Raw genomic sequence first — 22,257 nt, 5'->3', positions numbered from 1 at the left:
TTTGTCACAGAGAGAGCAGCAGGCACGGCCACAGGAGGCATTAGGGATAATGCCATACCTGTTCTGTTAGCTTCCCAGGACTGCTGTAACAAATTACCACAGCTGGGTGGCTTAAAACAATGGAAGCTTATTCTCCCTCAGTTCTGGAGGCCAGAAGTGTGAAATCAAGGTGTTGGCAAGCTTGGTTCCTTCTGGAGGTTCTCGGAAGAGTCTGTTCCATGCCTCTCTCCCAGCTTCTGGTGGGTGCAGGCAATCCTTGGAATTGCTTGGCTTAGCGATCTCTCTCCGTTCACTCAGTCATGTCCAACTCTTTGCGACCCCATGGACTGTATCTCGCCAGGCACCTCTGTCCATGGGATTTTTCAGGCAAGAATACTGGAGTGAGTTGTCATTTCCTCCTCCCAGGGATCTTCCCAACCCAGGGATCGAACCTATGTCTCCAGCATGGCAGATTCTTAACCCGCTGAGCCATCAGGGAAGCCCGGGTGTGGAGCCACACCACTCCACTTCCTGCCTCCACCATTAGGCAGCCATCTGCCCTCTGTGCACGTCTGCATCACTTCCCTTCTTGTAAGAATGTCACCAGTCACGTAGGACCAGAGCCCACCTGAATGACATCTCTTAACTTGCACATCTGCAAAGACCCTATTTCCAAATAAGACCATGATCACAGGGGCCAGGGGTTAGGACTTGAACATATCCTTTGAGGAGACACCATTCAACCCACAACACATGCTATTCTGCAAACTGCTTTTTTTGCTCTACAATTAACCACAGGTATCTTTCCATGTCTGTTCACATGGTTCTAGTCCATTCATTTTAACCATGTGTATTATTATTCAACCAGTGACCCATAATCTGTTTGTCTAACACCCTAATCTAATCGTGGACATTCAGATAGCTATAAATTTTTTGCCATTATAAACAACGCCCCCACTGAACCTCCCTGCACAGGTACCTGTGCAGCTTGGTAATGAGAATGTTTCTAGAAACAGAACTGGCCCCGGGACCACAGAGAACACAATTTCAGGTTTTTGATAAATGACAAACTGCTCTTTAAAAAGGTTGTGCCCATCTATGCTTCCTTACCAACACTGATGATACTTTATTCTTTGCCAATTTGAGAGTACTAAAATAATACCTTGCTTTATTTTGCAAGTCACTTAAGACACTTAGTCTGTCCTTAACAACATAAAACAATCTTGTTTACTGGTTAGCCGAATTTTCTACTGTGCTTCCTTGTCTACCTTTTTCCTTGTTTATTTTTATTGCTATCTTTTTCTTATTAATTTGTAATCAATAAAATCATTAATATGAGGCCTTTTCTGCATTACCTGACACACTTCCCCCCTCTGAGAATGGTCATTAAGTTATTGAGTACCTACTAAGTGCCAGACATTGTTCCAAGTGTTAGAGACTACTACAGTGGACATAGCAGTGAAGGTTCTTGTTGTTTAACTTTTCAGAAGGAGATGCATTTGTGAGTTATTTGGGCTGGAAAATAGACACCAAGTGAATTTTCTTGGGTGCAGAGGCTGCCTTGGAATTCATTTAAATACTGTCCTGTTTTAATTCATTTGAGAGCCTTTGGGGAAACCCCACTCTGTTCTGCAGGTGTCCTGGGAGCATGCCTGAAGCAGCAGCGTGGTTAGTGAAGGTAGAAGCAGGAAGAGCTGACAGCTGTGCCTTTCCCTCAGAAGGAAGAGCCACATCCAGGCACCCACACTCCCAGGTGACCAGGGGCTTCAACAGCTAAACCCAGGTGAGTTCAGAGACCAAAGGGAGTTTTGAGGAGGAATAACCCCTCCCCATTTCAGTGGAGGGGATACCACCGCAGCCTCATCCCACCTTCTCTCACAGGTCCTAGGGAGGGGTGATGTCTCAGCATGTTTGGCCGAGATCCTCTCTCCCCCATCCCCTTAGTGTGCTCAGTAGTTACCCTGGCATGTGGAATCTTCCCTGAGCAGGGATCGAACCTGTGTCCCCTGCATTGGCAGGTGGATTCTTAACCATTGGACCACCAGAGAAGTCCAACTTTTGTTTTCTTACAGTATTATTTCAGCTACAGTTTCCAGAATAATGCTAAATGGTAGAGACTTTACTATTTTAACTCAGTGACTTTAAAAGAGAACAGCATTATAATTTCATTTTTAAATATGCTATCTGTGGCTTGAAATTTTAAAAAACAAGAACAGATGTTAACTTATATCTAATGTTATTTTTGCATCTAGCTTTCCATACAGCCAAAGATGGAAATAGATGTGCAAGTCTTCTGACTTATTTTGATGAATTACATGAGATTAAACCATCCATGAATTTTGGGAGTAAATCCTAATTGTTTATGACACATCGTTTTAAAAAGAGTATTAGATTTAATTTGCCAGTTTTTTTTTTAGACTTTTGCAGCAATATTTCTAAGTAGTGCATTTTCCTCTTCTGTGCTGTTAGCCAGCATGTAGGAGCAAGGTCATAACAACTTTGTGACATGCATGGAATGGCTCTCCATCTGTTCCTTGGCTCTGTGACAGCCTACAAAGCACTATAAGGCTCTATTTTCCTCTATGTTTTTTGAAATTTCCCCTCAAGGCTGTCTGATACAACAACTTGGTGGAAGGTTTTTGTTTTCTATCTTTCGATGGTTTTTTAAAATTCTTATTGGAGTATAATTGATTTACAATGTTGTTAGTTTCTGCTATACAGCAAAGTGAATCACTTACACATATATCCACTCTTTTTTTAGATTTTTTTCCCATATAGACCATTACAGAGTATGAGTTCCCTGTGCTATACACTAGGTCCTTATTAGTTTATCTATTTTATAAATAGTAGTATCAGTTGTTTTTCATAGTTACTGTCTAGTCAATCATCCTAATGGCTCTAGAATACATTTCAATAACTTTTATTTTCCCAGCATCGATTTCTCAGCATAGCACTGAACATGGTAACCCTTGACAACCGGAAAAAAATCTTTTCCATGGCAATTATTCCAACTGGAATCATTAGTACACGTTTTAGTGAGTCCTCCCCACTGAACAGTAAGCTCCATCTCATTACCTGCTCTAGGTCTCCAAAATCTACCAAGTACCTGGTATGTACTCAAGAAATTGTTTGAGGCTAAGGATGAAGTTAAGGCTTCTTTTTCTTTTCTTGCTTTGCTTATCGACATTTTCTTTCCTTTTCTTGACTGGATTTGCCTAAGTTTTGTTTGTTTGCTTTTTTCTAAAGCAATGGAACTTACCAATTCTATATTTTTTTCATTTCAAATTTATTCATTTCAAAGCTGTACTCAGAAGAAATAGCCTTAAATTATTTCCTAAGTAATAAATGAAATAAATTAAGCTACTGGCCTCAAGTTAGAATAAAATGAACTCTGTCCACATTTTAGGTTTGTCTCCTGTAAAGAACATGAAACCTTCCTAACTCAATCTTGTCTTATCTCTGTAGGAGACATATTTCACTGAAATTTATCATACTAACTGATATATTTGTCTTTCCTTCAATCTGGTTTATGTTTTAATACTAGAATTCTTCCTTTGTTATATGTATTGCGTCTTATTTACCTCTTAGGATACGCTTTTTAATTCTACTTGTATCTCCTTTGTTTTGGGCTTCCCAGGTGACTCAGTGGTAAAGAATCCACCTATCAATGCAGGAGACACAGGTTTGATCCCTGGATCAGGAAGATCCCCTGGCAACCCACCCTGATACTCTTGGCCTGGGAAATCCCATGGACAGAGGAGCCTGGTGGGCTATAGTCCATGGGGTCACAAAGAGTCAGACGCAACTGAGTAGCACTTTTATCCTTTATTACTTTTTAAAATCTTGAATCTATTTACCTAATTATCACATTTTTTTCATCACTTTCATCTCACTGTCCATTTTCCTCTGATTCTGAGAGCATCTCAACTGCATGATACTGACTAGATTAACTACTGCTGATTCAGCTCCTTAAAGTGTATAATGGAAACTGCACTGTGCCATTGTATTTTTTTTTTTCAGTGACCTGAGGGGTTTTTTTAATTCGTTTTTTAATTACTGGAATATAACTGCCTTACAATGCTGTGTTGGTTTCTCCTATACAACAGTGTAACTCAGTTATATGTATACATAGATCCCCTCCCTCATGAGCCTCCCCCCACCCCATCCCACCCAGAGGTCACCACAGAGCACTGAGCTGAGTTCCCTGTGCTATTCAGCAGCTTGCTCCTCGCTACGTATCTCACACACGGTTGTGTAAATGCTATTGCGTGTTTTGTCTCCTCATACTCCTTCATTATCTCAGCCAGTCTTCTTTTTACCTCTTCACCCTTCTCATTCAGCTTCCTTTTTATCTCAGTCTGGTGCGTCTCATCGGATGTTTCCATCTCAAGGTTCGTAAAGTGCATGTCTTTTTGATATTTTTGAGGAGGGAAAAAAAAAATATCCTGCCATCGAAAATTCACTTTTCCAGCAGTATTCCAAGGAAGGAATGGCAAGACCTTAATAACGAAGTCATGGACAATGAGATATAAGGGGAGGGAACAGATACAAGGGCAATTAAAGGGATGGTAATAATTGGAGAAATGGGGAAAAAACAAATCTAGACAGCTGGCAGTGTTCAATACATCAATAAAGTATACGTCAATAAAGAGTGACAACATGTGTCAACGTGCCTGCCCCTGAAGCTTGCCTCCCAGGGATAAAGGCTGTATCTCAATGCCCCTACTAAACAAACTTTCCTTCATTAACCCCTTGTCATAGCTTCCCAGGTGATGCTAGTGGTAAAGAACCCGCCTGCCAATGCAGGGGACAGAAGAGAGATGGGTTCAATCCCTGAATCGGGAAGATCCCCTGGAGGAGGGCAAGGCAACCCACTCCAATGTTCTTGTCTTGAGAAACCCATGGACAGAAGAGCCTGACGGGCTACGGTCCATGGGGCTGCAAAGAGCTGGACACGACTGAAGCGACTTAGCACACACGGCTCTGTGAGGTGGATATTATCACTTTCATCCTGCAGATTAGGAACACTGCTTCCAGGGCTCAAATTGTGGTTTTGGGGAATCCAAGAATAACTTGAACAACCACTGAGCATCTGGGAAAACAAAGGTCAGGAACTGGATCTATCCTACCAAGCTCAGCATTTTGTTTGGGAGAAACAAAAGCTGATAGAATGGAAAATAAAAAGGGGCAGATCATTCAGAGCGCCACGGTGTAGAGGGGGAGGACATCCCAGGGATCAAGGAAAAAGATTCTGGGGGGCGCTGGGCTACAATCCTCCCAAGTTACCTGGAACAACCCTGGCTTCTGAGGGCTGTCTGGGCATAATCATGAATAATGCCCCAGGTTGGATGATAAAGTCTTCAGTCACCCTAGCAATGCCTCACTTTTGAATCACATTTGCCAGTTTTCACATGTTAACCTGTGTGATTTTCCCCAGCCAGTGATTCAGAAGTTTGATGAGAGCTATAAACTTCCTCCCCAGAAAAATAACATACATGCAGAATGGTGTACCCAACTTTGATATAGTTCTAATCCTTTGACAGAGCAGCTCCACTTCTGGGAATTTATCCTTCAGGTATATAAACATAAGGGCATAGATACAAGGATATTTATGGTGGCCTGGTTTACCAGAGCAAACCCTCAGAGACAGCCTACAGTCCATTAGGAGGGGACAGGGGTGGATGGGGTAAATGCAGACAGCACTTGCTTTAGGCCAGGCTTCCCCTGAAAATCTATAGGAGCCTTCCTGGCCCCGCTTGTGCCCCCAGCTAAGCCAGGTCCCAGGGGAGGAAGAGACACGAGCAAACTCGCAGAAGGCTAAATAATGAATTGTAAGTGTGTGTTGTCTTTGGCCGGGGCAGTCTGGCCAGGCTCTGGGGGCTTCTGGGCAAACATTTTTCATATTTTAGCAGCTGGCCTCTTCCCAAGGCAGTCAGAAGTTAAGTAAGCTTTGAATGAGCAGCGCCCATCCTCTCCCTGGCCCCAAGAATTCTTAACGAGGCTCGAAGGCAGCAGCCTCCAGCAAACCCATCGCCCGTTGCCTTAAATATCACTCACCCTTCACTACATTTAATGAATGCAAATGATTCAGCAACAAAACACTTAGCCTGGAGTGAAATCCACCTTTGTGTGGCTGGTTTCTCCAACTTAGAGCCCAGCTCAGGCAGGGCCCTACCAGGGCAGGCGGGCGGTCCCACAGACCCCGGGGTGCCCAGGCTAGCCCAGGCAGACCCCTGCACATGCCAGGCCTGGGAGCAGGATCCAGGAAGTGTTCAGCAGACGGGAAGACCGCCCCTCCCCACTGCCTGCCCCGCCTCCCCACTGCCTGCTCCCCCCTTGCCCCCCACCCCCTACCCCGTCCCCGCACCTCACCCACCATCCCAAACACCAGATGCAGACCCTCACAACTCCGCCTCTTTACAACTCTGGCTCCAGGGCAGAGGAAAGTGTGAGCGGAAAAACAAAAGGTATTTCTTTGATCTAACGAAAGGGGCTGGTCACAGGCACCTCAAAGGCCTATCCGGTCACCACACTTCCTGCATTCAAGGGCTCTTCACCCCCCTACACGCGCCCACCCTCTTTTCACCTGATGCCAGGTACCAGAAGAACCTGGAAAGCTCCCTTGGACCGGCGCCCTCCTCCACGGACTTCATGGAAGCAACAAAAACAGAGACAGTGTAAATAACCCAATTTACACCCTGTTTTCAGAGTTCTCTTTTGGCAGCAAAAACTGAAAGCAATTTGTCCAGAGCCTAAGAGCAATGTTTAACTAATTTACTTCCAACCTGGGGCTCAGGGGGATTTGCTGCCCCGTCAACCTGATCAACACCTCTCTCCATGGCTGAGGCAGTGGCCTGGCCCAGAACAGGCAGCTGTTAATTCAGCTGCCACAGCCATCACCCCCAAGGCTAGCAGCTGGCAGGAGCCCCATGGAGGTCCATGCAAGTCCTCTTGAGGCTTCTCAAACTGGACAACTGGTTACACTCAGGACAATACCTGAAGGTATTGGTCTGGGTGACTCAGATGCAAAAAGGGCTTCAAAGAATCTGTTGACCTGGTTTGAAAAGAACCACTGCCTCCCCTGAAGAAAACTCACTTTGACTTTCAGAGTTTTATAAAAATGTTTTTTTTATCATCAAAAATGCCCTGAAAGAGAGCACTGGAATTGTCTTAACCTCAATGCCCTTTTGACTATTCAAGGCACAGATGATGTGCCCAAACAAACTTCCCAGGTGGTGCAGTGGTTAAGAATCTGCCTGCCAATGCAGGGGACTGGATCCCTAGTCTGGGAAGATCCCACATGCCATGGAGCAACTAAGCCCGTACACCACAACTACTGAGGCCCACGTGCCTAGCTCCCATGCTCCGCAACAAGAGAAGCCACAGCAGTGAGAAGCCCGCCCACCACAGCTAGAGCAGCCCCCGCTCGCAGCAACTAGGACCCAGGACAGCCGATAAATAAATCACATTTCCAAAGGAAGAAGAGCCCTCACTCCATGGAGAGCCTGGGTCCCCAGACCCTGGAACTTTTTGAGTTCTCCTCTTCCAGGCAAGCCTTTAATCAGCCCCTTTTCCAACTGGGCACACCCACGAAGGGTTACATTTCTGAACGACCACACAGAAAGAACACGTTCTGAAACCCCTATAAGGTGGAGTACCTAAAACACATATCTACGCAGCGATCTATTTTTTAAAAAAAGGAAAAAAGCTTTGCTCTAGACATCCACTAACACATACAAAAGGGACCTATCTTGCTCTTTTCCTGTGCCATCCAAACCCCAACTCGACAGCCAATCCATCCCACCATCAGATGAACCAGAATCCAGCAAAGAAAGAACTCCCCAGCCTTCAGGCCACTTGTGTCCTGAGTGGGAATGGCACACACACCCCTCCCCCCCATGCTTGGGTAGCACAAAGCAGAATGATGAGCGCCAGCTGTCTCCACAAAGCTTCGATCAACGCAGTGCAGCTGTGCTGCTGGGCGGGGAAGCCCACGCTACCACCCCCTGTGGGTCCCTCGCCTGCCCCACGCAGGTCCCCATCCTCTGTGCTAGCGGTTCAGTTGTGTCTGACCCTGTGCATCCCTAGGGACCGTGGCCCACCCGGCTCCTCTGTCCATGAGGATTCTCCAGGCCAGAATACTGGACTGGGGTTGCCATGCCCTCCTCCAGGGGATCTTCCCCACCCAGAGACTGCACCCGGGTCTCCCACGTTGCAGGCAGATTCTTTACCATCTGAGCCACCAGGGAAGCCCTCCCCATCCTCCAAGCACCTGGTATTTACTGGGTCCCCCCTCCCTGGTGCTTCTCTATGTCCTTGGCTTGTTCATTACCCCCTTCTCATTCTATCTTAGTTTGCCTACAAGACAAGCCATTCCCGGAGTGAGTCTCCACCCAGGAATAGCTCAGCATTTTCATGCCCTTTTTTTTTTTTTTTTTTTTTTGACCACTCAACTTGTGGGATCTTAGTTCCCTGACCAGGGATCGAACCCAGGCTCTAGCTGTGACAGCGCAGAGTCCCAACCACTGGACAGCTAGGGAATTCCCAATTCAGCCTTTTTCAATGAAGACTCTAAGGAAATTATCTGGTGGTCCAGGGGTTGGGACTCCGTGCTTTCACTTCCCTGGGGCTGGGCTTGATCCCTGGTTTGGGAACTGGAATCTCTGTTTGCCAGGTCATGCGGCTAAATAAATAAATGGAGACTCAACCATCAGAGAGGTATTTTCTTTCCACAATAGACTGACTGTCCTCTTAGGGATGGCTACCTCCTCTTCTGGATCTCTTTCGCTTTTTAAAGGATTTAGGAGTCCCCCAACCACTCTCTCCCACATTACCTAGCATGAGGCCTTCTGCCTTAAGCAGTCTTAGTTATTTATGAGCCAGGCTAAAAAGAAAACAGTTTCTATTTAAAGTTACTAAAAGACAGGAAGCAAAAGCAGGTCTATAACTAAATCACCCCTATCCCATTCTAACTACCTTTTATCAAGTATCTACTATGGGACAAAGTCCTTCCCATACACTGAACTTCAAAGATGTCACTGATTTTGAGATGCACCATTATTTATGTTCCGCCAAAAGGGAACATTACATAATAATTATCTTACCACCCAATCTGAAAGAAGCAAAACTGGGGAGAGTGAGGGAGAGCATCTCAAAGTTCATGAAATTCAGTACTATCTCACTTAACTCTCACAAGAACTCGAATGGGATCAGTATTACCATCCCCATCTTCCAAAAGAAGAACCTGAGGGCTCAGAGAGGTGATGTGAACTCTCCAAGGTCTCTCAGGGAGCAAGCTACGAAGCCAGAACTCAATGCCTGAACACATTTCTGAATTTCCCTGGGAGTTGGGGTGTGCGGGGGTGTGGGGGGAGACAGCCAGGCTTCAGACAGACCAGCCTTGGTCAAGCTGCCCATAAAGGGCAAACAACACTTGCTTGGCTGACTCCTAAAATCAGGGGTTTTTGCAATTGCATCTTCGCAGATCCTACTTCCAGAAACAACAAAAGAAAAACAGGTTTCCCTAGCTCCTTCCTCACAAAACTGGCTGGAAATGGAGGCGGGGGGTGGGGGTGGGGGGCGGCGGGGGAGGCCTCAGCCAACTTGTTATACATAAAGCACATTTAATGAGCCTTTCAAGCTCTGGGAGTAGGAGAAGGAGAGGTTCATTGGAAATCTGATACTTTGGCAGCCAAGTGAGAGGGGCAAGGCCCTGCGCATCAGCCCTGGGGGATAAACACTATCCCCAGCCCCTTTGTCTGCCAGAGGAGATACTTCCTGGGGGGCAGGAGGCAGCAATGCTTTTTATGGTGAAGCCCGCCTAACAACAACCCTCCACCGGAGACCTGGTTGGGGCCTCTGGACAACCCACCTAACCATAAACCCTCTCTGTCCTCTCCCAAACCTGCTGGGGTCCCTCTTCCCACAAATACCTGTGACCGTCATAAACGCACTTCAACAACCCCCGTTTACTGCCCAGCCTGCCTGCTGCTAAATGAGGGCATTTGTTTCAAATTTGCAAATACCCAGAGCGCTGGAAACCTAAGTCCACTCCTAAAATGAAATGTTCTGCATTCCTCCCAGCCCGAAGCCCCGCGCTTCAAAAGCTGCAAGAGGCCCTGGCTGTTTACTCACTGGTGGGGCTATTGGGAGAGGCATTTCCCCGCTCCCCGAGGAGGCGGCTTTGATCCCGGCCGGGTGGGAAGGGGACGGAGGGAGGTGCCATCCTAGCCTGGGCCAGGCCCAGGCTCTCCTGCTGCCTTTCCAGGTCGCTGCTGGCAGATTGGGGGGTGGGGTGTGGTGGGGGAGGTGCGGGTGGGAAAGTGAGTCTCAGGGGGAGGCTCAAGTGGAGGCTCGAAGGAGACAGAACAGGCTGGCTCAGCAGGACCTCGGAACCCATCTTCAAAAGGTCCTCGAAACAAAGGTAAAGAGTACAGAGGCTGAGAAGCACCCCAGCCTCTCACACAGAAATAAAGGGGCAAAATCCCCATCCAGGACACCAAGCCACTCAGCACACTATATCAGGGGCTGGGTGCGGTGTGCGTGTTTACTAAATAAAGGCCTTTTGTTTTAAGGAGTTTTCAGAAAGTGGGTGGCAGTAAAGAGAAGACGAGAGATCCTCCTCCAGCCCCCCAGGGCTGTTCCAGGGCACAGCATTCCTCCCTCCTCCCCAAGCTCCTCCTGCACCAGGCCCGAACCCCGAGGGTGGAGGAGGAGCCCGGATTGCAGAAGGCAAAGCTGCGGGCAAGTTGGGCATTTTTTAAATTGGTCACTTCAACAATCGGCTTAATCCACTAAATTAACAGATAGAATGATTTTGCTCTTTGTAGCTGGAGCTCCAAGACCAACAGCAAGCATTTCCTGACCGCGCCCCACCTCCCCCCCACCTCCGACCCCCAAGACTGTAAGACAACCATTTTCTTTGTCCGTGATGTGTTTTGTTATTCAGGTGGCTGGAAGTGAACTTGGGATCGCAAATGCCATCCAGGCTCATCACCTCTCTATGGAACCGCCGGCTTGAAGGAGACTCTCTCTTCTCCCAGCCAGGAGACGGCTCAGCCTTGTGGGTTTTTTGCTTTTTTTAAATAGATGAGCTCTAACAGAATCAGAACACCGAAGTGTCCCTTGCACCCTCCGTGATAGCACGTAAGTTGAGGACTTCAGAAGCAGAAGAACAAACTCAGCAAGATGGCCGAGCACGGTCAACAGTTCAGACAAAGCAAGATACACCTGGCTCCAAAGGACTTATGTCTCCCGGGGTATCAGAGGTCATTGTCCAACCTCTTCTGAAACCTCTCAAGAATTCAAAGACTTGCCTCCAACGTCAGAAACGGAGGGGAAATCTACATCTATCATTTCCCTACCATGTGCAGGGCACAGGCACATCTTTCCATATAAAAGACATTAGAGGCAGTAAACTCAGAGCAGAGATGATTGTTACCACCTACGTGGTCTCCGCCGCAGCATAACCCAGTGTGCAGCTCTCAGCAGGCATACCAGTCTGGAATGTGGCAGCACAGCTGCAAGCCAGGGCCTGTAACTGCCCGTGACCTTCCAGAAGCACCAGGCGGAAGCAACTCAGGACTCCTGGGTTCACGAGAAAAGCTTGAATCCTGGGGATGCAGGCACACCGTTCTGGACTTCCAGAATACATACAGTCTGAGTATGACTCTAAAAACTTTAAGGGGTATACAAATCTCTGAATGGGCCACTGAAAACTTTAACCTGGGGCTTTCCCTGGTGGTCCAGTGGTTAAGAATCCACCTTACAATGCAGGGGACACAGGTTCGATCCCTGGTCCAGGAAAATCCCACATGCCATGGGGCAACTAAGCCCCTGCACCATGACTACTGAGCCTGTGCTCTGGAGTCTTACAGCCACAGCTACTGAGCCCACACACTGCAACTACTGAAGCCTACGCTCCCCAGAGCCCAGGCTCCACCACAGGAGAAGTCACTGCGATGAGAAGCCTGTGCGCTGAAACTAGAGTAGTCCCGGATCTCCGTAACTAAAGAAAACCTGCATGCAGCATCAGAGACCCAGTGCAGCCAAAACTAAATAATTGTTTTTAAAAAAGAACACTTTAACCTGGCTGTTTTGTAATCAAAAAGGGGGCGGGGTGGGGGGTGGGGAGACTAGCAATCCTGAATGCTGTGGCCCAACAGCTCTCACTGTTCAGCAAGGGCTTCTCAAGTTGAGGCCAGAGAGGTAGGTGGGATGAGCCCAAGGTCACAAATGTGGGCAAATGTGGAGCAGGATCCACACCTCCCAGGTGCCACCCTGGTGTTCCTAACAAGTGTCTCAGCCTAGGCGGGGGGAACACCCCCAGGTACGCAGAACTAGGTTTATGTTATTGACACACTCCCTCTGATTCTAGCAGGACTGTCTCCAAACCCACCCAAAGAGTTATCCTGGCTGCAAAATCCACTCCCCAACATTTTACCTGGTTCCAAGGCACATGCGCAGCATTTCATAGCCTCTAGTGATGAAGTTCACACGAGGACATATGAGAGCCTGGGAACAGCTCTATTACTTATCAGCTCTGCAGTCCTGAACAGATTACATTTTGTGCCTCAGTTTCTTTACTTGTCAAATGCCTCCCACCTCCACGCTTTCAGAAACAAACAAAAACCCAATCGCCCTCATCCTGGCTCTGAGCGTTCTTGATAGAAGTGACTGTCAGTATGGGTGAAAGCATTCTGTAAACCACAGAACTGGGTCAGCCGTTGGTTATTACACACGGAGGCTCTCCCAAAGCACACCCTACCCCTCTTCCCAGCTCGAAGCCTCCCTCCAGGTGCCCACCCCTTCTGTGCTAAAGGAAAGCGGCCCCTCACCTGGACACTTTTCCTCAAATACTGAGACAACTAGGTAAGGATTGCTGCCTTCCCATACTCAGATTAAAAACTCTCACTTTTTTTTTTTTCCTCTCACAAGAACTCCCTCCCCAAACCTCTCATTCCCTTTGGCACCCAGGCAATTACACCCTAATTCCAGTCGATCGAGTCTAGACACATCAGCGCCCACGCACTAGACACTCCTGAATAAAACGCAACCCTCGGATGAAAGCGCCTTCCTAATACCAAGGGCGAGGAGGACAATTCTACGCTGTGCGGCAGCAGCACAAGGAGCGGTGGATGGCAAGGCTGTGCTGGCCTCAAAGGTCACCACAGCAAGGTCCGGCAAGGGCTTGTCAAGCTGAGGCCAGAGAGGTAGGTGGGATGTGCCCAAGGTCACACAAGCAATCTGGGGCAAATGTGGAGCAGGGTCCACACCTCCTAGCTGCCACCCTGGTGTTCCTACCAAGTGTCTCAGCCTAGGAGAGGGGAACACCCCCAGGGAACCAGAACTAAAGCCCAGCAAGACGTAGGGTCCATCTTTGCAAATAAAGTGATATCACTTCTACTGCAGGAATTCCTCTCAATCAGGAATGCCCACACACTTTACCTGGGGCTGGGGGAGGCCCCGGGGTTCCCCAGGACAGAGGACATGAAAAGAAAGGTAAGCATGGAGCTCCTTAATGAAATGAGAAATCAACTCAGCAGCATTTCTTTCCCGAAGACAGCCAGCCTTCTACATCAACTATCACATCAGGCTAGAAGCCTTCAAGGCAGCAAAATCCTCCAGTGGGGAAAGGAGCCCAGAAACAGGCTGAGACCTCAGCAACCGCAAACATATACTGTGGAGTGGGCACCCCACTGCAGGCTCAGCCTCCCAGGCTTCTCCTATTGTATGTTCTGAGCAGCAGTGCCCCACCCCATCACCACAGGAGGCGGGAGAACAGCGATGAAAAGGGCTCATCTGAAACATATTGTTAGAACAGAGGTCACCAAAATCATCTTGGCCCACCAACTGGGAAGCAAAGAAGGACTTGTTGCGAGGCTCTTTCTTCACTGGGACAGTCATGTACCGTGTTACAGGTTGCGCACTGCTCAAATGCCTAGTCAAGGGCGTTAATACTGAAATACTGCCTGTGCTACACAGGCCAAAGCCCTGCCTCTTGGGGATCCTTGGAGGAAGGGCGTCTATTTCTAATCTGCACAAAGGCACCTTATGAGCTAGCTGCTAGGACACCCCAGCAGTCCCAAGAGCAGACAAGCATCCTCTTCACTGGCCCCCTAAACCACCACCAAGGAGGGGACAGAAGAGAGCCAGTGTGTCTCCAGAAGCAGAGGCTGTGCCCACTGAGCCACTGTAACCTCCCCCCACAGGGAGACCACACCACACCTCAGGAACCGCCCGCAGGGTTCTCACAGAAGTTCCCACAAGTTAGACAGAGTAACTGCCTGGGGAAACCCTGACACCATCCTGCGATGATAAAAGCCCTCCCCCGGGGATTATAAAAGTCTGCCTCGTCCACAGCAGCAGTTTACTCCCTGGAAGGAATTCAGCAGGCCAAGGGGGATGGTGTAGTCTAAAGGAGTCCAGCACTGGCCACCCTGGAGAGAATCCACTACCGGAATACGGGGAGGAAGAGTCCCCACCAGCAAACACAAAGGGGCTGTGCCCACATTTCTGACCTGCTGCTGGAATATGGAGACCCACAGACCAAACCTGCTCGAGAATGAGAAAACTATTTCTACAGCTGTCATTCGAGAGTGACTACGTTGAGCCCTTGCAGGCCGCTCTAGAGACAGGGACTGGAAAGGAAGGCCGACACCTTAAAGGCAGACAAATGGTTAGGACCGTCTCTGGGAAGAGACAGCAAGGGATGACCAGAGGGGCTGCTTCCCCGAGTCAACCACCTTCACAGCCGGCAGCGCTACTCCCTAACTTCCAGGCGGGCAAGGCAGGCGTCAGCATCACTTGCACTTTGCACCTGAGTTAACTAAAGCTTGGAAAGGTTAAATAACCAGCTCACGGTCATGTGTGTGCTGTGCTCAGTTGCTCAGCTGTTTCTGACTCTGTGAGACCCCACGGACTGTAGCCTGCCAGGCTCCTCTGTCCATGGGATTCTCCAGGCAAGAATACTGGAGTGGGTTGCCATTTCCTTCTCCAGGGGACCTTTCCAACCCAGGGATCGCACCTGAGTCTCTTATGTCTCCTGCACTGGCAGGCAGCAGTGGGCCACGGGTGTCACTTCTCTTCCTTTACCATGTGTGATATTAGCAGAGAAGCACCCACGTTTTCAGACGCCTGATCCAATCAATGTCTTTCCATCATTCTGATCGGTCACAGCGGACTACAGCTACCAGCAAAGTCAATCCTCTCTCCTCTCTGAAGCCCTCCCACTCCCCCATTTGTTTCTGCACGGTGAACTCACCTTCCTACACACTCTGGAACGTTCTTCCATCTATTGAGCACTTGACCAAGTGTTGTCTCTCATACTTCAACTGACTTTCATCATCTTGTCTCCTTCCTGCCTCCTACCCCACCTGAGACAGCTCCATAGAAGACACCCTGAAACTGAATTGGGCCCATCCTAAGCCCCTCAGCATTAATACCAACCTCTTTTTTATCACCACACCTCTACTTTATTTTGTTTTTAATATTTATTTATTTGGATGCGCCAGGTCTTAGCTGCGCGATCTTTAGTTGTAGCATTCAAACTCTTAGTTGCAGCATGTGGGATCTAGTTCCCTAACCAGGGCCCCCAGCATCGGGAGTGCAGAGTCTTAGCCACTGGACCACCACCAGGGAAGTCCCCCCACCTCCGCTTTAGACTGACAAATTCTCCTTGTGGCTATGCACTGGTTCTCAAACTTGAGTTTAGGTAAGAATCTCCTGGAAAGCTCTTTTAAAACGCAATTTCCTTTTATGGACTGGTCATTCAAAAAACACAATATAGGGGACATCCCTGTTCCCTGAAGGTCCAGTGGTTAAGACCCTGCGGTTCCAATGCAGGGGGGCATGGGTTCGATCCCTGGTCAGGAAATTAGGGTTCCATATGTTGCTAAGTGTGGCCAAAATATTTTTTTTTAATGTAATATAACAAATGAGAAAATAAACTACATGTTCTGGCTCCCCCACCACGATTCTGATGGGCAAACCTGCAGTAAGGCTCAGGCAACTCAAATTTTAACCAGTACCTCTGGTTACCTGCCCTCTCACTATATTCCCTGATGGTCTCTGGACTGCATTTTTGAGAAACACACACAAACGCCTATCTTCTTAACATGTGATTCCCAATCCCTACCCCCATGACTCAGGACCCAGTTATCAGAAGTTACGTGCACACCTAAGCCAGCAGGTGCATGTCCAGTGCATTGGGGTCTAAGCTTCTGGCAGGAGACCTGGAGCCTGCAGGTTGCAGACCTGGGACCTGGTGGACTGCATCCCACTCACCTGTGCGTTCACTAGGAGTTAACGCACACAGGGACACAAGAGCTCGGGGACTCCAAACCGAGCTGCAAGAGGGGAGAAGGCACCAGCATAGGTCAGCCCTTTGGACGCGGCTTCCTCCCTGCCCCACAGCTGCCCCACAGTGTAGCATTACTGGGAGGGAAATGGCCTGAACTCCGAGAAGAAAAGAGGATGGAAAAAGTGACATACTACAGAGGGCTTCCTCAAACCACTGATTAGCTGGAGCAGCTCCTGCGCCAGCCAGCTCCACCAAAGTGCCAGGGGGCTCAGCGGGGCTGACTGTGCATTGAGCAGTGAACTCAGAGAACCCCAAGGCAGGACCTGCCCCCAGCCACCATGGCAGAAGCCCCACACCCTCAGGACAAAGGACCAGACAGCTGGGGGGCGGGGGCGTGGCACAGGACTCAAAGAGGGAGAGAGACAAACCGGCAGCTTGTGGGCGAGGCCAGCGCCCGCGCCCGCGGCCCCATCACGTGGCTCCACCAGGGCCACAGAGCAGAGAGGTATGTACTGAGGTTAGGGAGAGCCGAGGGAGGCTCGGGGACGCGGGCCAAGGATACCCAACCCGGTTTAATGACCCTTTCTTCCATCAGGGACTCACCAAAGACTGAAGCCCTGGTCCCACACTTCTCTTGGCTCAAATATTAGAGTCTGAACTGGCCACTCTCCTTCACAGAAGCTGCCACTGGCTTAAACACACATACACAACCCACCCAAACCCGCCTCACTCCAAAATATGAAATCCTCCAAAACTTTTAACAACTACAACTGCTACAGACTAGCAGAGACACTGCCTCCCTTTGTGAACCAAACATGTTCCTGAAAAGTCCTCTACGGACCAAACTCCTGACGAACAAATCCGATTTCTCCACCGGCTCTCATTGTAAAATGTTACACATGCTCCTTTAGGAAAAGTTGAGGCTCCCCGAGGAACTGAACTTCACACTTAGTGTTGCAAACCCTCTGGAGTCACACCTTTAATGGACAAATGTCCTGGCAAAACCTAATTCAAACTCAACCCAAAGGGAGGTCATTCTTAAGTGTACACACTGCGCTGGAGAGTGTTCAAATGAACTGAAAGTTACTTAAGGTCAGTCTTTAAATACTGTGCAAGATCTGGGGCCCGTGCTTTGTACTGTTGCAACAGGAAGCCTCTGTCCCTTGAGTTTCTATGCAAGGAGGGATGCTGAGGATAGACTCCTAGAACCTTTGGTGCGGTCACCAGGGAGCTTGTTAAAATGCAGACTGAGGGGCTTCCCTGTGGTCCAACGGCTAAGACTCCGTGCTCCCAACGCAGGGGGCCCAGGTTCCATCCCTGGGCAGGGAACAAGATCCCACATGCTGCAACTAAGGGTTGGCTTGCTGCAAATGAAAGGCCCCACACATCACAATGAAAGTCAAAGAGTGGCCACAACTGACAGCTTGGCCCAGGTGAATATAAAATAAAATTTTTTTTAAATGCACCTTGGGACTCCAATTCACGCCCCCAGAGAATGCTAATGCCACTTCTCTGTGGACCTTGTTTCGAGTAGCAAAGGTGTAGATAACCCAAGCCCCCACCCAAGGCCCCAAGAGTAGCCTTTCCAAGGCAGGTCAGTTTCCTATGTAGAGGTGGATGCCCAAACCCAGAACTCCTGGAGAAAAATCCTGCCATCAAAACTCATAAAACTGCCACAAAGAACAGACAGCTCAGGGACAGGGAAGGAAGATCTATCAGGTGTCTTAGCTGGGTCACAGTAGAGCAGGCAACTCCTATCCAGGGAAGCGGGGAAAGGGCACAAAGACCGCCCCCCAACACACAGCCTAGCAGGAAAAGGGGCTGCTTACCTCTGCCAATGGTCACTCTGCCCTGTACCCAAAAGCTTCATTCACTTTTTAATAAACCTAGATAAGGATTTATTATAAATAAGATAAACCTAGATAAGGATTTATTATAAATAAGATACAGTAATGAATTCTACAGTAAGTAAATCCCTTCATTAAGTTAAAAACCCAAGGGGGGCAAAAATATGGAAGATGGCTTATGGGTCCAGAGGTTCTCCAAGCATCCATCTTCTAGCAGGAGAGATGGGGGGACAGCTTTGGGGAGGAAGTGGAGGTGGGGATGGGCACATACCAGATGGGCCAGAGAGGAAAGAAAGGTCTGAGAACCCCCGGGTGTTTTCGGGGATGGGAAAGAGACTAGCTGGGTTGGAACGGAGAGCTCCGGTAAGTGGAAAATGCTTATTGTTGGGGGTGACTGTAAAGCTGGAAAGGTATGCTGGCAGCACACCACAGGAGAGGGAAGAACAAGAAAGGGGCCCTTTATATACTTCATTACATTTAATCCTCAGCACAACTCCAGGAAGTAAGTCCCTTCAGAGAGGAGGCAAACTGTGAGGTCAAGAAGCCTGCCAGGGCCACAGGGCCTGTCAAAGGATCCGAGCTGCCGTACTGCCAAACACTTCATCCCCACAGCCTGGGCCCTCTCCACCACTCAACCCTGCTCTAAATGCCAGGAGTCTGACTAGATCCTTTGGCAAGCGATGGGCAAAGATTACCCGTGCCCGCCCGCCATACATCCCAACATCTGAGAAAAGCCCGTCACTGATAAATGGCCTGAATTACAGGCTGCATAATCTCAGGACGGAACAACTCAATCTCTCCAAAGAAACAAGAGCCTGGAGGAAAGAACCCAGAGACCAGGGTGGGAACAGAGATGGGTAATGACAGCAACCGACCATTCCGATGGTGGGGAGAAGCCCAGGTTTCAAACATCAAGCCCTTTCCTCCTCCTCCTCTGCCACCATATTTATCACAATGGGGACCTCAAAGTTCAGAAAGTTCCTCAGCCCTTTACAGCATAATTACCCAAACTTCAAAATGGCCTAATCCACAAACCTAGCCAACCTAGGTCCCTTACTCTTACTTTATTAACAGTGGGGTCTCACTACCTCTCCAGCTAATTACACAATTTAACAATGAGATGGAAAAACCTACTGGAATCTACTTTTTTTTAAATCGTTGCCCCCTGAAGTCATGCTGTCCAGGGGTAGGTTGAGCCCCCGGGTTTCACCAGAAGACAGACAGCAGGCGCCTCAGCCTTGGCCGAAACTGTTTACAGCACACGGGCAGGTTCCACACGAAGACACATTTGGTGGAACTGATTTAAGGCTCTCATTAAAATGTTCCTTTGTTGAGCACAAGACATCTCCCCACCCCCAGAGGAGATTCCAGACCTCCAGTCCCCAGCCCGCAGCCTGCCCTAACTCCCCCCAGACCAGGACCCCTCCCTCCGCTAAACACCCGTCACCGGATTAACATTGATTAACATCAGGGTTGTCTTCTCACGGAAGGAATTTAGCATTCGTTGAACGTGAGCCCTGTCTCCACCAGAATCTCCCCCAGAACTCTAGAAACTTCAGCAGTGGAGGCAGCCCTATCCGGCACCACACACACCAAAACCCCAACAGCCTAGAAGACCTAGGAAGCCTGTGAGCTCCGGCTGCCAGCCCATATGGCTGGGCAGCCTCCCTCCCATCCTGGCTGTGCAAAAACTTCCCTACTTCCTCTGGGAGCAGATGTGGGTTCTGCCATGAGCATGACCACCCCACACCGAAGAAGGAACATAGGCAGCAGGAGGAACACAGGGCGGCTCAGAGAACACCTCCTACTAACTCAGGGGACTTGTCCTTACCTCTCGTTTTACAACCCGGGGTAGGGGAGATGTTAAGCCCATCAACACTAAACCCCCTCAACAGCGGGCAGGCCAGGGAGACCTCAGAAAAGGCAATTCTTTACCCACCCACCCACCACCTCCAGCCTCCCAGTGGCCACTCCTCAAAGGAGGAGGAAAGTGATAAGCTAGGACCAAGTCTCCTGGGCACAGTCTCCCCAGAGAGGGCTGCTGGGAGGATCATCGCCAAGATAGGGGGTTTTGTAAGGGGGGACGGTGCGGGGCGGGGAGGTATACTTCCCGTCCAGAGTGTTTGGGGGTATGCGGGTAGCTTGGCGCTTTGCTCCGAAGCACTTCAACACCTCAGTGACGACTCTCAGGTGTGACCAAGTCAGGAAATAAAGGCGGGGGTGGGGACGGGGGAGAAGCGGGTCGGGTCCATTCGGCCCTAGAGATAGGGGCCACACCCTCATCAAAAGCCTGAGGCCCTTCAAGAAGCAAGAATGAACTCTTTTTTTTTGTCTTTCTGTCTGTAGAAAGAAAGTTTCCTTCCTCGTTGGGGAGAGAGAGAATGAGAATTCAGGAAGGAGACAGAACCAACCCCGTCCGCACCTTTGCAGGCCGGCCATGCCCGATTTTGGCAGCGGCCTTCACACATTAGTCACCGCGACAGCCCGGGACTCTCAGCTCCTAGATCCGACTCCAGTCGGGAGTGGGCTCAGGGCTCAGGCCCGGGAGCCGGAGATGGGACGGCCCCTCACTCTTCCCTTCTTCCGCCCTCACCATCGGGGCGGTCCGGGATCCAGCCTGGCCCAGGAACTTGGAGGAGGGAAGCCGGGAGCGTCGGGCCGGCGTAGGTAACAAAGCTCCGTGCGCCCCGCGCACCGCAGGTCGGTCCTGCATCCGACCCCGGGCCGGCCTCCCTCACCTAGGCTCAGCCTGCCGGGGAGACCCCGCCTCCCCCACCGCCAGCCACCGCGCTGCACCCCCTAACTGGGAGGTAGTCGTTTGTCTCCCGCAGAGAAACGCGACACTCGAGCCCGGGAGTCGGCAACTCCCGGCAGTTCCCGAGCAAACTCTCGGCTCAGGCCGGGAAAACTCTGGGGAGGCTAGAGACGCGTCCTCGCGGGCGCGGGGCAAGAGGGGCCCCGGCCGAGTGCGCGAGGGCTTCGCCGCCTCCCGGCGGCCAGGACCTCGCCCCCCTCACCCCAGCGAGACCCTGACCCACGCACGGTGTCTGCCCCGCCCCAGCCCACCTCCCCGGTGCCCTCTCGGCCCTCGGGGCTCCCGCGCTTCCCCAGCTCGCCGGGACTCACCGCCCAGCAGCGGCAGCAGCAAGACGCTGAGCAGAGGCAGCCGGCAGGGGTTGCTCGGGGCTCCGCGCGCGGTTCCCATCGCGGTGGGGTCGGAGAAGGGAGCGCGCGGGAGCACGGCGGGCTCGCGGTCAGCGATCCCCGGCGGGCCCAGGAGGCCGAGCGCACCGGAGCGCGGGCGCCGCTGCAGCAGCCGCAGCTGGAGCCCGAGCCCGAGCCCGAGGCGTCCCGAGCTAGAGCCGCGCGCGCCCCGTACCTCCGAGTCCTAGCGCGCCGCCGCCGCTGCCGCCGCCAAGCCCCGCCCCACGACGCCCCCTCCCCGCCTGGGCGCCGCGCGGCGCCCCGCCCCCTTGACGCCCCCTCCCCGCCGTGGTGGGGAGGAGCTCGTAGTTGGGGGAGGGGTCTGGAGATGGAGAATGGATGGAGTCGAGGAGGCCCGGGGGACTGTGGGGACCTGAGCGAGGTCTGGGAGCGGATGCTGCGCCTACCACCTCGTGTGCAGGGACTCAGGGGACCTAAAGGGACTTTTGTGATTCTGTGGCTCCTGGGGAAGATGGTTGGTTCTAGGCTTTCCTGAGGGCTGTGGCCAATAGTTCCCCCAAATTCTCTGGTGGGAGGGGAAAGGGTAGGCTCTGGCTCACTTTGCAGCAACCTGATATCTGGAGGAAGATCTAGAACAGAATGGTGTCCTTGGTGTCCCCAAGCAAGGTAACCCTGGAGCTACCGTGGAGCCCCAGGAGAGAGGTAGCCTGGGGTCCAGTGCTGGCGAGGGTCTGGTTTGGCTCTGGACCAGTCGGAACCCAAAGGTAGAGAGAGACTGGGCCCCTGAACAGCGGACTGAAGGCTGTTAAACTGACAAATCCATCCCAAGTCCATCTCCAGCGGTCTGGGCCTTGTCAGGGCATGGCCAAGTCTCCAGCTGTGGGGAGGCCCAGTACCGCCCTTGTTCCAGGAACCCCCCACCCCCCAGCGCCACCACCCCCACATTCTTTCTTTGTTGTGAAAGCA

The 22,257-nt window shown here is 50.6% G+C and overlaps 1 protein-coding gene across 1 annotated transcript in view; it reads right to left on the bottom strand.

The window, feature by feature from the left end:
* The window catches only part of PTK7 (protein tyrosine kinase 7 (inactive)), a 62,786-nt gene extending 41,237 nt beyond the window's left edge, over positions 1–21,549 (bottom strand). The window contains exon 1 of the mRNA XM_069564509.1: positions 21,253–21,549. Within this exon, the coding sequence (XP_069420610.1) occupies positions 21,253–21,331 (79 nt within the window). The 5' untranslated portion in view covers positions 21,332–21,549. The remainder of the gene's footprint in view (positions 1–21,252) is intronic.
* Between the last annotated feature and the right edge of the window lie 708 nt (positions 21,550–22,257).

This window comes from Ovis canadensis, chromosome 20, assembly GCF_042477335.2.
Source record: "Ovis canadensis isolate MfBH-ARS-UI-01 breed Bighorn chromosome 20, ARS-UI_OviCan_v2, whole genome shotgun sequence".
NCBI lineage: Eukaryota > Metazoa > Chordata > Mammalia > Artiodactyla > Bovidae > Ovis > Ovis canadensis.
The sequence above is the reverse complement of the archived record's forward strand: the minus strand, read 5'-3'. Positions and strand labels throughout refer to the sequence as shown.